Here is a 17,280-nt window from a genome sequence, read left to right as displayed (position 1 = left end):
GCCACCGCAAAAAAAATTGATCACCAATGTTGCTGACTGGATATGACTGAGGCTGATGCTTTCTCTGTAAACAGGTGTGTGTTTATAACCTATTCTTTTCCTTTTGGATAGATAGTAAACACAAAAAGCATAGTGATGAACTTGTTTTAATTCTATTTAAAGTTTTAAAGGAGACGGTGTCATTCTTCACCCTGAGGTTAGTTGGACGTTTATGATTACAAATTACATACATTAAAATGTGGCAATGTTATAAACTTTATAAACCACTGTCATCATTAATCCAATGAGCTGCCATGTCTTCTTTCAGAGATTTAGATGTTTTCATCATTTTTGTCAAATTTTATTTTCACTAAGTAACTTACATCGGCTGTTGATGAAGTTGAATGTTTGATTGAATACAATTTTCAAATGGGTTGAAACATTAACCTGTAGAAGTTCACTAGCACGCCCACATCCTCAGCTGATTTTGACTGTCTTTTAGATGCTGTACCCGCCTCCGTTTCCACCAGCTGAAGCAGGCTTGGGTTCAAAATCAATTTTTGCGAAGAGAAAAGAAGAGACCATTTTTATGAAACTTGACCTCAGTATATATTATGAAGCATAATAGAGCACAAGAATGGCCATCATATACTGTATCATAGTGTTCTAAGCCTGTATAAACTCTGAACATTCAAAATTTGAATAAGAAAATACAATGCCTATTACACATACATGACTAGAATTTGATATTATAACAGAGTCTGTGATTCAGAGAGGTGAAATACTTTTTGTTGGTGAAGTTCAGGAGAGGTTTGTTGATGCATGGTGGCCCTCTTCTGGCTCTAAGATGTTATTACAGCAACTACTCTGCCACCCCATTCAGTACCACAGAATTAAATGATAGAAAACATGAGGTAAAAATTAGGGATGCATGATAAATATCTGTTTCAGTCAGAGCTGTAGAATATTAAACCATCCATATTTGCGTGCTACATCTGAGCCTTTCTTATCATCAGCTGTGCATAAACTACAGGTTATATGAATATATTTTTAAAATACAAAAATGTGAAATTATCAGTTATCTTATCGGTGAGGGCCATTAAAAGCAGGCAGTTATCGGTACTGGATGAAAAAAATCCATATCGTGCATCCCAACTTGATTTCATTTGTCAGTGGAACAGTCGAATCCAGTTTTGGAAAAAAAGGTTTTCTGAAACGACGATTGTTCATTCATATGGAACAATTGCCATTTTGAGACCTCCTTGTTGTTACTATCTAATGGCTTCGTAGCAAGGGTTGTCATAGGCAACTGGATGGGTATAGGCAGTAGTACAACTGTCTGTCAATGGCTTGATCCCTTTTCAGTTGTTGAAAACAGCAGATTACCTTCTTCTTGTAGCAGCTGGTAGGATCTCGCTTAAGCAGCTACAAGAAGAAGGTATTCCTCGCATCTATGGACTGCCTAAGATACACAACGAGGGAGCCCCACTCAGACCTATCATCATCATCAGCATCAACTCTGTCACGTACAACCTTGCTAAACACCTGGCCATGATTTTGGCTCCTCTGGTTGGAAACATGCCACACCACATCAAGAACTTGCAGGATTTTGCCACCAAGATCAGGGAAATAAAAATGGATTCCAAGTCCAGTTGCCTGTGACAAGCCTTGCTACAAATACCATGACCTCGATGACTGAGAAACGTCACAGACACATATGATGGCTTTTTTTTTTTTGAATCACCTGTACTTTGACTAATTGTTTCTCCTTTTCATCCAGTCAGCAGATTTGAGGAGAGAGAAGCAGAGCTCAAGAAGGAGTATAACAGCCTTCATCAGAGACACACAGAGGTGCGTAGCTGGAAGGGACTGTGCTGCAAGTGACACGCAAACAGCAAATCATTAAATAATATTTTATCCTTACTTATTTTCATCTATTTGTGTAAATGTATTTATTGTGTGTGTATTTAATTTTTGTGATAATATTAAAATTATTACCCGTGTTACCACCAGTAAGGTGGTTAAATTCAACCTTTTCTCTCCTGGAGAAAAAAAGGTAATTAAAAGTAATCAATAATTATTGTTGATCTACATTCTATTGTTATAAATTTTTTTTTAGCTATATCATAAAGCACTATTTTTGAATCAGAATCAACAATCAGGCACAAAACTTGGTCAGGGAAAACCCCAAAAATCTGAAATCTGTGGCTAAATTGTTAGTGCAGCATTTCACAAAATTTGTGAAATTGTGGCCTGACAGTGCTGATTTAATCTGCACTGAAATGCCATTTAGGGGCAAGAAGGCAGCTGAGCCTGGAGGAGCATAACTGAGCCCAGTTTATCACCTGTTAACTGTGATTGTGACCACATCATGTACATGAGCTATTCAAAACTGTGAGAAGGAAAGTATAAATTCATTGAAAATAATAAATCAGCAGAAAACTGTAACTGTTGTTAAAAATACATTTGCTTCCTTTTTTGAATTTGACCTGTGATGTGAGTGGGCTGGTTGAAAACAATTAAAATATGTAGTATCCAAACATGAAGTCTGTTTCTGCTGAGCCATTGTTCCGGCTTGGTCTGTCAGTGATTACGCATCACTAACAGATGCCCCAGTGTCCAAACAAGGCTCTCAGCCTTCAGCAGCCCACTGCTCATCTGAATAATACTGAATAAAGAAGAGGAAAGTCTAATAAAAGCTGTCACCTACATACTGTTGGCACATCTACATCCTTTATTGTGAGTCTGACCATCACAGCTGTGCCTGGACACAAATATTCTTAATATGCAAGTGACTGTAGTGACTTAAAGTATTTTGGGAGCAACAACTTACATTTCTTTCCTGCTTTTATCTAATTCCATGATGACTCTGTCTCTGTTACATACAGATGATCCACAACTACATGGAGCACCTGGAGCGAACTAAACACCAGCATGCAATGGCCACAGAGCCCTCAGATACAGGCACAAGCACATCAGTCAGAACACGGTGAGACAACCCGACCACATCATTAGTTTTTTCTCACATCATACTGTGGCGATTCTAAATTTAACATTGTCCCTGTGTCCTGAACCTACATCATTTGTCAGTCCTATTAACACTTGGGCGCAAAATAGCAAGTTGGCACCTTCATAGTGGAAGCTCTGGTGTTTTGTTTGTTATCTTTGGCAAGGTGTCCATTATCAGGAATTAATGTACGACGTGGAGGCCAGAAACGTCAAATGAGTTATGCCGGGAAGATTCATAGTTCCTGTTGCTCGGGTTACTCATTTTAGATACAGGCTGTGCATTAATTTAGAACGGTGAAAATTTTCACTTGAATTACTTTGTAAGTGTTAGGGTTGCAAATGTGCCTTTTCCTTAACCAGTAGTTAAAAATGCCAAGAATCAATTCATCATTAATAATTTAATAAGATACAAAATGCAAATTTTGTCCACATTTTTTTCTCATTTTCATTTTTCTTTCTGTTTTTTTGACTCTTCATGGTAAAATAAATGTAACTTCCCTCAGTAGGAATCTTTCTTTCAGAGACATGAAACACATCTCCAGGCTGTATGTCGACACAGTTCGATAGGTCAGAAAAATCTTTTTTTAATTGTAATAAAAATGGTAATCTTGGTGCAGAAAATTTTGATTAGATCAGTATGTAAATATGTATTATATTGTCATCAGTATCTGGACAAAGATCAGCCAGTTGACCAGTTGATGGTGGTTTAAAGTGGGGTACATGTAACTATTCCTTGACTGATTTTCCTTGATATTCCTTGATTGATTTTCTGCTTTTGTTTTAAGATACTGACACTTAGTGCTAGCGCAGTTAGATTTCAGGACTTGACTAGATTGATGAGGTATACACATGTCTTCTACTGTATATGAGTGGTGCTCCAACCATGTACTGAAGCAGTTTTAACCACTGCAAACTCTACTCCCACACACATCTGTCTTCCCTGTAGGCAAGAGGCAGAAATAGGTCAGAGAACCTGTTTCAGCAGAGAACGAATGCAGGAGAAGGAGAAGAACTTCAAAGCAGCTTCGGTTAAATACAAAAAAGAGAACTGTGCAAACTAAAGAGATACTGGTTGGTTGTAGGAGGTAAAGATGAATGTTTGTGAGGAAATTTTGGCACGAAAATGTAATGTCAATGTATGGAAAGGAAAGCATTGTTATGAACAGCTGGTAGGAATTAAACTGGACTTGTGGATGTTGTGGAATGTGTCAATCTGGGTTGTAGTCTGGCTGTTGTCAGATTAATCCACTTGGATGGGATGATGAGCTTTGTGGTTGATTGCTCACTTGCAGAGCAGATTATGCTGGAGGTTAGGTTAATATTTGCATTGTGTTCAATATGTGGTTTATGCAGAGATAATGTGTTAGCAAGCAGCAGTGTTCATCCTGTTTTAGTCTTTTGATTGGTCTGCCATCCGAGGCTGCAGAGAAGCAGCCTCGCAGCACAATGCTGCCCTCACCACAATTTCTGATGGGGAAGATTTGTTTCTGCTGAGGTGCAGTGTTTGGTTTATGACAAATAAAGCATTGAGTGCAGTGGTCACAAGGCCCCATGGTCTCATCAAATCATAAAACCTTTCTCCACTTAGTCTCAAAGTCTTCCATTTGCTGTGTGGTAAACACTAGCCCAGATGTCATAAGTTTTTTCATCCGTGGTTTTCTTCTTTGCCACCCTGGTAAACACCAGGGGCCGTATTCATAAGACATTTTAAGAAAACTCTTAGAGAGCTCCTGACTCAGCCTAAAAAATCTAGGACTCCTACCTTAGGAGTAATTTAGGAAACTTCTCAGAGCAACTTGAACAAGGTTTACCTGGTTGCTAGGTATGACCCATGCTTTTAAAGAATATGATTGGTTGATCCAAAAAAGAAAAAAGAAAAAAGAAAAAAGAAACAAACATAGTGATAATAGGTATTGAATGGACAGTAAAACTGGTAGAATCTAGCTTCTATTAAGACATAGTGTAATTACGAATACAATTAAAGAACTTTGTTGATTAATTGTAAGCCACACTTGAAAAGTATTTGTCTTTCTAATGGAATGAATGGATTGTCATGCAGTTTTTGGTCCCCAGAGTGCCTCCAATGACTGTGGTGACCCCCTGACTTTTCAACTAGCACTACCATGAGGTTTATATTTTGGATTCGGGGTGAAATTTCTTGGCACCTTTTGAATGGATTGCCATTACATGGTACTGATATTCATATTTCACACAGAATACTTTGTAATAACTTTAGTCATTATTTATCTCTTCCTATAGCACCATCATCAAATTTCAGTTTCCAATACGTTGGTTTATGTTTATTACCTGAGAATTGGTTTTGTCTGAAAGGGAACTCTAGATTTGTGAAACTCTCATGAATGTGCTTGATTCAGCACAGTAGTCCTTGACAGATACACTGGAGATACTTCTAAATATTCTTGTCTCACTGAGTTTGAAGAGTATTGGCAGTTGCAGGAGGGTAACGCCAGCACTAGTGAATAAGTTTAAAATGGTTTACATATGTACACTTTACATCGTCTTAGACTATACATAACAGGGAACATTTATAATAGCGATTCAGTGCATCCCACTGTTGTAGATATTCGTAGTAGTGCCCCTTTATGTTGCCTGTAAAGGAAAAAAAATAGATAAATGGATGAATAAATGTCATGTAATACAAGGTTCATTTATGATTTTATAACACATGGTTGTATTACAAAAGGCTAGTCATAGTCTATTTATGCTACTCACAAAACAAAATATATAAATAGATGGACAAATAAGTCATACAAATGAACTTTTTAATGGTGGAGCGCAATAAAAGACTAAAGATGAGCCTACAGCCTGAGGGAAGGCGCACACTGTGAAGAAATGACACAAACAAATTTTGCAAGTCAAATCTAAGGTTCCCTTCTGGACATGACCTTAAAAAACTAATGATATTCCCAATTACCTCAGCTGTGCTCTGTATTAAGTGCTAGTATCAAATGTTAGCATCTTAAAACTCTAAATGAAGATGATGAACTTGGTAACCATCTTACCTGCTAAACATCAGCATGTTGGCGTTGAAGTTGTTGGCACGTTAACTAACTTTACAGCCTCACTGAGCCATTAGCATGGTGGTAGACTTTTTTTGGCGGTTGCCAAAAAAAGTGAATATCCCACAGCTGTTGGGATACCAGTTACATTCACTACTGACTGTGTAACAGAATGCAGAGCTGCACAAACAATTAGTTGGTTTGAGTAATTTTTTAAGGAAAAAAGTCTGCATTCTCTCATTTCAGCAGCTTAAATGTGAATATTTTCTGCTTTCTCTTACTCCTCATGACTTCAGCTGAATATCTTTGGGTTGTTGGCAAAACAAGACATTTGAGGACATCACCTTGGGCTTAGGGAAACACTGAACGACAACTGACATTTTTAGGCAAACAGCTAATGTTTAATTGAGAAAATAATCGACTGATTAATCTGTATTAATTGCAGCCCCAGCATGAACATTTTAATGTACCCTGGGCTGCATGTGTGCATTCAGACAGTCCCATGTATTTCCTTGCCCCTCTCTATCCCTCCAGTCAATGCAGACACACTGCCAACCTCCCTCGCACACATACACACACACTTTTAGATCAGTCTCCCTGTTTTGCAGCCAATAAGCTGCGGCCCGAGAAGAGGCATATGGAACGAGCTGCCTCAGCATCCAAAAGAGAGAGGGAGATGGGGAGAGACAGGGAGGGAGGGAGGGAGGGAGGGGGCGGTGGGTGCCATCAGAGCGAGAGAGGAGAGAGCGTCAGAGTATTCTAGACTGCACAGCGGCAGCTGTGTCGCATCTCGGCAGAGGATAGCAAGAGTGAAGGAGAAGGAAGGAAAACGGAAGCACCTGCCAGAGGATTTCACGGGGAGAGGAGCTGTTGCTGCTGCTGCTGCTGCTGCTGCCACCAGCCTCTCCCTGCTCTCTGTGGATGATCTGCTGCTGCTGCTCTGCTTTAATCAATCGCTGCTGCTGAAGCCACCAGGATTACTGTTGTTGTGACTGCTGCTGGCTGCCTCTGACCTGCTCCCACTCTCTGTCTGCCTCACTACTGGACTGCAGCACACAGAGCCCACTGGTCTGCTGCTGACGGATACAGCATCTTTACCCTTACAGCGGTTGGTGTCCGGTTAAAAGGTCTGCCAAGGTGAATTTGGTGACTCCCCCCGCCTCATCTGCTGTCATCGTCTGCGCCCGCCAAACCTCCTGCTGGTCCCTGTTGAGGCACTGGGCCATGATCTGGGGGGGCCATGAGCCCCGGGTGTATGCTGCTGTTTGTTTTTGGCTTTGTAGGGGGAGCAGTGGTCATCAACTCTGCTGTGCTGGTCTCTCTGTCAGTGTTGCTGCTGGTTCACTACTCTGTCTCTACCGGTGGCTTACCTGCCCTGCCTTCCTTACCCTCCTTACCCAGACCCAGCAGGTATAACATGTATGTCTGTGTATGTTTTTTTAAAATGTATCTTAACCTGCTGCAATGTGTGTCTCTGTAGCCATGCCGTCGCAGTGTTGCTGCCATGTGGGTGTGTTACAGTCAGACAGCATGAGACTGCACATGAAAAGTAGGTCAAGAGAGAGATGAGAAAAATGGCTCAGTCATACCTGGAAGATTACACTGCCTGTTAGTAATCAAAATTAGCTCTAAACTCTGGAGAAACTGAAATATCTATCTCCATCTTTTCCAAGCTGAAACAGTGGCGGAGATGGTGATGGTGAGCATGTGATTTTTTTTTGCCTCACCCCCCTCAGTTCAAATAACAAAAGGCAGCATTGGTCACTATCCGTGGCCCGCATGTGACCTCTCAATATGGTGGTGTGTCTGTTGTTTTTGGGCTGCCGCTTTTCATCACTGCCTGCCGGCTGCTCTTTTCACCGTGGCAGCCATTGTTTTGCTCACACTGTACAATGTTTTTTTTTCATACCCAGTCTCTGGAGTGAGAAAAGCTGCCGGCGTGTGCCTGATCTGATGCAGTGGAGGGTGCAGGGTATTTATTTCAATGTGGTGCTAAATATTTATGGCCTGAGTGAGTGCTCAGAGTTGTTGTGAAATGGAAGTTTGAATTTGAACTCATCAGAGCAGAGAAGAGAGCTGCAACAGATATTCATCCCTGCGTCTGTGTGAAGTCTCTCAGCTGACCCCACATGGCAGAGTCCATCTCCATCATACAGACAGATACAAATGAATGTGTGTTATTGCTTGAGCTAATAGGTGTGAGGTAATGAACTTTATGAGGCATTTTAATTTCTCTTCCCACCACTTCAGCGCCAAACTGTCCCACAGGGGTCCTCCCTATAACACATCTCTGTGAAGCCTTTACTCAGACATGCCGCACAGTTTGTTTTTGTTTTGTCTGACTGATTACATTATGCTGATCTGCTCCCACCTCACTGAAAGATGAACAAATTAAAATGCAGGCTCAAAAACATTAACAACCTGCCCACTTCATTTAGCAAAAGCTGTTACACAAAACTTAATCACTTCACTCTATAGCCTTTTCATTTTTTATTGTCTCTGTAGGAACCTCATCACAGCATGGAGGAAGGGTGAAAACATTCAAACTAATGAGAACATGTCCAACGTGGTTTATATAGTGTAAAATGTATCCCACTTTTTATTGCCCATCATAAATCACGTTCTTGCAGCATGCTGTTGTCAGGACTGCTTTTCTTGTTTGCAGTCTCCTTTACTATTATAGGAATTCTTGATGTTCTCCGGCAGTTTAGCTCTCAGGATGACACTGGCTGACTGTCAGTCAGTTGGACAGTCCAGCACTAGACAGAAATATCTCAACAATTCATGAATAAACACTAACGTTTAAAAGTTAGCTGGCATCCAGGCATCAGCCCTAAAAACGGCCAAAAAAGCAATCAGCGATAGATTCAGCCCATCGTTAATAGATGATATATTCGTCCAGTCGCCCAACCCAAAATGTAATGCTGTAATTTAGTCCATTAGGTACAAGCTGTATAGGAACAAGTGCTATATTCACACCATGTTTTGGTATCCAACCTTATTTGCCACTGATGGCAGCCAAAGCCCTGTAATTGGTTGCCAGTTTCTCAAATGGTTGCCAGTGGCTGCCAGTAGCTGCCAGAGGCTGCCAGTGGCAACCTGGCAATTGTTACTGTTAAGCACCGCAAAAATTGGTTGGATCCCTGCAGAATTCTGTCAAAAAATCCATCATACCCACATAAAGCTGTGATGATTAATTGATTATAATCACCATTTAAATGGTTTGAGTTATTTTTTAAAGAGCTGGAATTCTCAGGTTCTCAGAATCTTTTTGCTTTCTTTACTCCTCTGTGACAGTAAACTGAACATCTTTTGGTTGTGAGTAAAATCTGATATTTGATGTCATCTCAGGCTTTGGGACACACTGACATTTTTCATAATTTTCTGACATTTTAAAACAAACTATTAATCACTTAATTGAGAAAATAATCAACCTATTAATCAACTGTGAAAATAATTGTTAGTTACAGCCCTTTACCCACAGGATGAATTGTAATGACTTTGTTGATCCATGATGGCTCCACCAGCAGGTCAAAGGTCATGTATCCGGTGACATATCTAAACCCATCGACAAAATGGATCGGCACCTACTGATCCTACTGACTTGGGTGATCCCCTGATTTTTCCTCAAGTGCCATCATGAAGTTGACATTTGTGGTTTTAAGTAAAATCTCCTGACCACTATTGGATGGATTGCTACGATATTTAGTACACACATTCATGTTCCCCTCAGGATAAATTGTAATGACTTTGTTAAACCCCTAACTTTTCATTTAGAGTCAAATATTAGCATGCTAAAACTTTAAACTAAGATGGTGAACATAGAAACATTACACCTGCTAAACATCATCATGTTAGCATTCAGATGTTAGCATTTAGCTCAAAGCATTGATGTGCATCGTCACAGAGCTGCTAGCAACTGCTGGCTGTAGTCTCTTAGTCTTGTTTTCTCGTTATTCTAATTACGTAAGAGTGACTCAACCAACAGGCCAACCTCTTAGACACTTGTTTATTCCTTTCTTTCAGAATTGCTCTTTTCATTTTGTATCATCCTTGCTTTCATTTGTCTCTGTATCCAGGAAGGAGCGTCCCATCTCCATGGGCCTATTCCAACTTCCTGGGACGGATGGTATGACCCCTGACGTACAGAGGGAACCTGTGGACACCCCTTCGGAGCCATGGAGATTCAACAACCTCAGCCATCCACGCTCTAACACCAGCCTCAAGGTATGACACACACTCACACAAATGGGTCCTGTTTTGAATGAATATAAAAGAAAGACCTCTTTATATCACTAGTTGTAAAGTGTAAAGTTACAGTCTGAAGTTGGCCTGTGGAGCTTCCCACGGATCATACTGGTGACATCATCCCCAGTTCACTTAAAAAGAGGTTGTGGAAACAAAATGCCAACCGTCGATGCCAGCAAACACCAAAGAAAGAGTACATTTCTATTCCGAGAGAAAGGATTGTTCGGTGTGTCCAGAATTTTTAGTAGCCTGTGAGCTTCTGTGTGTGTGGTGTATTTGTGTGTGTGTTTGTGTGTGTGTGTAACGCGGTGGCTTGGAGCCCAGCAAGCGGAGGAAGTGGTACCATTCGGGGGCCTGCCTTTAACCTCAAGGGAGGGTGGAAAGGACAGAGTGTCTTCACATTGTTGCTGTTGGAGACCATGCTGCAAGCAAGGCTCCATCATGAATATTAATGAGCACCTAATAAGTATTCATTTGCCGTTATTACACTAGTACAGGGTCAGATGGAAATTGTAAGACTTGTGAAGTGGTTTGAGTTTTCGTAACCTTTATTTTGACCCATTATCAGGGCTTGAGTTTCAAAAGTGGCAGCCAAGGTGTTAGATAATTCTTCAGCTCCTTTTGAGCACCTTAAAGGGATAGTTCAGATTATTTGAAGAGGGGTTGTTTGATGTACTTCCATAGTCAGTATATTACCTGCAGTAGGTAGCAGTTGGCATGCCCCCAGTTTGGAGATGCAGCAGGACCACTGGTGTAGAAAGCTAACCAATGTACTGCTATGGACAGGGTCAGCAGCAAAACATATTTTACCCACATAAAAAAAATTAATCTTAGTTTAAGTGTATTCTATATTTAGAATATTTACACCACTTTACCTTTCCTTCAGAAAGCCTTTTCTGACGAAAATCCACCATTATGTAAGCCAAAGATCACTTTCCCTCTCTCAGCCAAACTCTTTTTTTTTTTTTTTTTTTTTTTTGCAAAACAGTATTTTTAAATTGCAGATCACAATAGTTGCTGGTCTACTGCCGCCTCCATTGTTTATTTTACTTGTGTTTTTGTGTGACTTTACTTAATCTGAACTAATGCTTTAGAACACCCAAGTCACGCAGTCACACAAACAAACTAACCGATGGAGGCAGTGGGAAACCAGCAACTCCTGTGTTCTGTGAGGTAAAATGAGTCATTTTGAGAATGGAGTCAGGTTGGTTTGGAGAGAGCAATATTTGGCTTATTTAATTGCAGTTTCCCGCTGATTAAGGCTGTCTGACAGCAACTTCACATAGTGTTGGAGTGCAATATATTGTACTCCAGCACATATATTGCACTCCAACACTCAGGTTAAAATGCAATATATGTGTTGCAGTACATCTTTCTCTCTCAGCTTCTGCACACAGACACACACAGAGTTTTACCAGGCACCCACAGTGCAGATACTCAGCAGTGCCTTTGTGTTTTGTCCTCTGACTTGACATTTTCCAAAGATTTACAGTTAATGATCCCTTCCCTCTCACTGTGTGTGTGTGTGTATGTGTGAATGTTTTGGAGGGTTAGGGGAAGATCCATTATCAGCAGAGTAGCAGCAGAGGGAAGCTTTTCCCCCATTGGCCCGCTCAGTGCTACTATAGCAACAATGGAGTGACGGCAGCATGCAGACGAGAGATGTGAAAGAAAATACTCCCATCAGTGCAAAGAGAAACACATAAGCGGGAATACACCTGACAGAAAAATATATGGGTGAAGTTTATTTCAATCTCATACTGTGTCTGTGAGAGCTTTTGAGTCTCCTCTGTGTTATAAACGTCTGTTTTCAAGGTGACCGTATGGATGCTTTGTTGTTGTCCTGATTGATTCCTTTCCATCAGGCTCTGTGCTATTTATAGACCTGAAGCCACTGGTATTAATGGATCAAAACAATGCAGGGGTAGAATTCTGCATGCTACAAAGGGCTGCTAAGAGCTGATGAAACCTTGGCGTGTTTGATTGGTGCTGTAAATCCACTTCATTTTCATTCATCTTCACAGAAAGCCTTTGCCAACCAGGTCACCTTGTGTACCAGAAGAAGAAGAAGCTGTAAATAAAACTGCTCACTACACAGTTTACTCCCACAGCTTTATTTCAGATCATTTCTGATGGAAAATGCAAGAGCTCTTGGAGCGATCATTTTATATCTGTATTATGTATCAACTTGGTTTTGTTTAGTTTGCATAAAATGGGTTTTAAAGAATGACTGTTAGGAAATATTAATGAGCAAGGTTTTTGATGTCCCTCAGTCTGAGGAACAGTTCTCCCCAGTCAGTGTGGAAGGTGAAAGTTCGCCCAATCACGAGGCTGATCAGGAGCAGGTAGACTCACCTGTCACTCAAGCACAAACTAACCACAGCATCTACCAAACTTACCTCAGATTTTATATTGTGTTGCTACACAGATACAGTGATTCTAATATACGGGCAGTACCTCACATTTAAATGAAGCTGCATGATGCTGACCTGCTCCCCTTTTATATCTTCAGCTGCCCTCAAAATTGTTTTTAAAGTGACAGATCAAATTATTTGACCCTTTTCAAAGCAGACATTTTGACCAGTCATGGCAAGAAAAGCACATGTGTAAATTATAACATCAAAAGGACTGCATTCAGTTTTGAGCTAGTGTCTCACTGATGCAACTGAACCAATCTGTGTTTGTCATGTTAGGACAAGTCAAAATGTCTGTGGTGAAAAAAGTAATTTTGAGATGAATGGGGGTGATTTATAAAAGATGGTTTGTGCTGGTTGCATGTTGTGGTTTGACAAGTGTTTGTATGGAGTGTTCACAGCATGGCACAGTGCACTGTTTTGATGCAGTTAGTGTTAACATCTATTATTTTTGGCTTCATTTTATTTAAACCTAAGAAATGTAGATTAATGTGCCAATGTAGTTTTCTGAAAAAGTCTTCAAAGTTTGAAGAATTTGAAGAATAACTCAAGGTCCACTCCAAGGCTCAACGTTAATGTTTTTTTCCACTTAGACAGTTGGGCAAGTGGGGCAGAAATAGGGCTGCAATGAACGATTATTTTCGTAGTTGTAGCAGTAAAATATCAGTAAGTGGTGATGATTAATCAGTGTTTCCCAAACCCCAAGATGACATCCTTGTTTTGCCCACAACCCAAGCGTAGGGATGTGTAGGGGTGCATATGTGAACGCGTAGTTAAAAGCAAGTATACCTCCGGCTTTAGCTGTCATGCAAGCAAGATGCTGTCCAGTGACTTTTTTTTAGAATCTGACATATCTTTAAAAAACAACCCACGTTCATGTGCCTTGTTCTTAAAAATAAGGCAAACTGTGCCATACAGAGTTGGAGTTTGACCCACAACTTCTAACAGCACCCAACTGAACTCCTGTTTCCTGGATAACTGAAATGCTTATTTGCACTTTTTAGCTCATAAACTTTGTCTTTACCCACCTCCATTTCCTCCTGAGTGTCTGATTGATAATGTACATGTGCAACTCTCAATGGAGATAAGAAGGAAGCAAGATGGCTTGTGCCTTAGCTACTTCCATCATCAGCTCTGGAAGAAAGATGTGTTCGGGAAAGTTAGTTGCTAAATTTACTAGCCCTGTGTGGCATTTTACTTGCCCCAGGAAATCAGGCAATCCTTATTGTTGAGCCCTGCCCTCAAGAACCTTATTCTGAGCCTACAATTAAATTTTGTCAGGTGACAGGTGACCTAAGTATGAAACTTCAATCATAGTTGAAAGCTCCAAAAAAAATAGTAAGTGGATGTTGAGTTAAGGTTGTTTTTTCAAATCGCAGTTCACAAAATCTTTGATGCCTATTTCTTCAGGGTTTTTTAAGTCTTTTTTAGTTGACTTTTGGAATGGAGTGATGGTATCTTGATGTTTTAGGCTTGATGGCACCTTTGTGTTTGGTTTGGATATAAACACGTGCTGCACACCAGCTGCATTTACAGCTGTGGGAAGTTCATAATGTTGAACAAATAAACATGTAATATTGGTTTGATGAAGATCATAGTTGTATCTTTTGTTTCCCTTGTTATCCCCGACTCTCTTCTGTCTCCCCTCCTTTTCCTCCATCTTAAGGATGAATTGTCCCATGCAAACCGCGGAGGCTCCAAGTCCAGTTCTTCAGCGAACCAGGGAAGTGTCTCCAAAAGTGGAGGATCCAAATCCAACAGCCCCATGTCCTCTCAGGGTGGTACCTCTAAATCAAACACCCCTGCTAACTCTCAGTCCACCACGCCGCTATCTCCTCATGATGGAGTGTCCACCGTCGGGGGTGGGTCTGTCACACCCCTGTCTACTGCTGCTTCTGATGTCACCATGGAGTCTGTGGACATGCCCCTGCAGGAACAGGAAGGTTCGGACGGGCTCAACAAGAACCTGGACAGGAACAGTGGGAAACCAGAGAGCAGTAAGAACATCGCAGCCATGCAGGATGGACAGCAGGGTCAGCTTGGACATGATGGTCAGGCCTCGACACCCCTCACAGATGATGGTCAGCATGGCTGTTAACACCTTGCCTGTCATGTTAGCACACGACTAGTAGCACTTGACCTGCTGTTTTGAGTACCTGATCTTCTTTTGTGTCTCGGCTGATTGTACTAGATGGAGCAGACAACTTGGAGAAGTCTGAGGTGCAGGCCATCATCGAGTCCACTCCTGAGCTGGACATGGACCTCGATGCCTGCAGAGGAACAAGGTACAGAACTGATGATTGGATATTTTATCATCATCACCCTAACATTAGCAAATGCTTCAAGGATAAGGCTGGCAATATATACAAATCTATTTGACTGGATTGCACCAGCAAGGATCCATTTAATATGAGATTAGTTCTAATCACAGCTTAGTAAAACCAGGTCTAAAATGAGTCAGTCCTGATTTAGAATTAAGCAGCAATTAAGCAGCAGAACTCTGTTGCACAATCTATAGAACTTAAATTCAAATTCCAGCCAAATGTTAAAAGTAAAAGCTGTGTTTACATGTGTTTTGATGACAATATTTAGAAAAATTATCATACTGATTTACTCCTTTTCTTGTTTCCCTGCTTCCTCCCGGTACCTTGTCTGTCCACGCAGCACACCAGCTAAAGGTGGCATCGAGAATCTAGCATTTGACCGCAACACCGACTCCCTGTTTGAGGAGCTGTCGTCTGCAGCAAACGACATGATCGGAGACGTGGACGAAGGAGCCGACCTGCTGGGTAAGAAGCCTTGCTCTCTCATGACATGATGTTAGCATCTGGTCATAGCTGTTGCTCATATGAACTATTTTCTTTTGCTGCCGTATTCTCTGAAATGTTTTTTTTTTTCCTTTGGCTGTCGGGCTTTGTCGACCTTACAGATGAGTTTTCTGGTGTGTATCAATAAATCCCCCCCAGGTCTCTTTACCAACTCCTTATTCTCAACATTTGTGTCCCTGATGCTGTGTTCAGTTTCAGTTCCCTCTGTGACTCTTATCGATGTACAGAATATATTAAAGTGGTGCTTCTGTGTTGTGAAGGACATTAATATCATAGACTAGAGATACACAAATGAGACAATTTAACTTACAGAGTCTCATAAACCTCTTCATCATCTCTTGCATGACTCTCAGACTACAGCTTTCTAGGTAAGACTTTGACAGAAGTGTCGGATAGAATACTAGTGCTTATTTTTCCCTTTCCCGTTTGAACAAATTCGAAGATGAGAAGTTCATTTTGTATTCACATTATGGGTGATGATTTTCAGGTATGGGCCGGGAAGTCGAACATCTTATCCAGGAGAACAACCAGCTGATGGAGACCAAGTTAGTACTCATTGTATAATTATGGAAGAGTTCATTGTAACTTTGTAATGTTTTGAGCCACAATTAATGACATAAACACTTAATGAAAAACAACTTTAACATTGAAGTAACTATATCATCGATTTAGACATTGTTATGTCATGATGATGGGGAGAAAAAGATCATGTAATTAATTATAATGTGAAACTTTCTCAAAATATTAACTTAGTAATTCCAAATAATTGGGGAGATGCTGATATCAGCATTGGGTATCGGTCCAATACTGTCCTCACGTACTCATACTCATAAAAGTACTTTGACAATCCATACCCGATATCGCATCATGAAAAATAGCCGCTCGACACAAGCAAACATCTAAAGATCCAAGACGATGCAGAGTTCAAGATGTTTTCTGATGTTTACCCTCTTTTTTTGGTTGCGTCGTCATTATCAGCGAGAGACTCTGAAACAACCTCACAGAGTGCACCTGTAGACCGCAGCCAGCTGCTGTCCAATAAGTCCCGGCGGGCGTAAACTAGTTGAATGCCTCGACTAATTAAAACACCGCTGCCACCAGACTGTAACCCTCTTTTCTTCGTAATAAGCTGCTACAACTTCTCTTTTTGTACTTAATCTTCACCAAAACTGCCTGACAGCACAGTACACGCAACTTCACTCTCTGGGGTTCACAGCAGGTAAACAAAACTTCTGCACACATGGCACCACATATATCATAACTGTCCCCACTAAACAATGGCAGGTAGGAACTAATTATCTCTTAGACAAGAGAGACATGAAGAAGAAACTTAAATACTACACGTGTAAATGTATAATTAAAATACTAGTTGAAGGGCTGGAAATGATAATGAAATAATTATCATATATAACAGCATTTGTAACAGTAAACTTAATTCTGCAAGTCCATAATAATTTTGTGTAATTATTATACTGAAATATATTATGTACACAGTAAACTGCACAACTTACTACAAATAACCCAAAAATGTCACATGTACAATAACCATGATTACACTAGCAGCAGGAAACGGCAACAACAGTTTGTTACATTTAGAAAGTGAGCAACATTTGATTAAAATAAAACATGTTTTTAAATTTATTTTAAGAACTGGCATTATTAAGTACTCGTATTGGTACTCTGTATCGGCATGTACTCAAATGTTAGTAGCTGCACTTGTACTCAGTCTGAAAAAAGTCGCATCTTTGCATCCCTAAAACCAATAACTCATATTCAAAATAA

At 40.5% G+C, this 17,280-nt stretch overlaps 1 protein-coding gene across 5 annotated transcripts in view; it reads left to right on the top strand.

The window, feature by feature from the left end:
- Positions 1-17,280, top strand: part of spag9b (sperm associated antigen 9b) — a 45,957-nt gene that overhangs the window by 12,041 nt on the left and 16,636 nt on the right. For 2 of the 5 annotated variants that reach the window (XM_084740008.1, XM_084740007.1), the window contains exons 3-10: positions 1,760-1,830; positions 2,868-2,968; positions 10,088-10,235; positions 12,530-12,601; positions 14,337-14,751; positions 14,862-14,955; positions 15,335-15,459; positions 15,986-16,043. In XM_084740008.1, coding sequence (XP_084596134.1) covers positions 1,760-1,830; positions 2,868-2,968; positions 10,088-10,235; positions 12,530-12,601; positions 14,337-14,751; positions 14,862-14,955; positions 15,335-15,459; positions 15,986-16,043 — 1,084 coding nt within the window. Of the gene's footprint in view, positions 1-1,759; positions 1,831-2,867; positions 2,969-6,950; positions 7,419-10,087; positions 10,236-12,529; positions 12,602-14,336; positions 14,752-14,861; positions 14,956-15,334; positions 15,460-15,985; positions 16,044-17,280 lie in introns of those variants that run through there. The other 3 variants (XM_084740009.1, XM_084740010.1, XM_084740011.1) reach the window with 3 other exon arrangements.

This window comes from Lutjanus erythropterus, chromosome 17, assembly GCF_056507025.1.
Source record: "Lutjanus erythropterus isolate fLutEry1 chromosome 17, fLutEry1.hap2, whole genome shotgun sequence".
Lineage (NCBI taxonomy): Eukaryota > Metazoa > Chordata > Actinopteri > Lutjaniformes > Lutjanidae > Lutjanus > Lutjanus erythropterus.
This window is presented reverse-complemented; position numbering and strand designations above follow the sequence as displayed.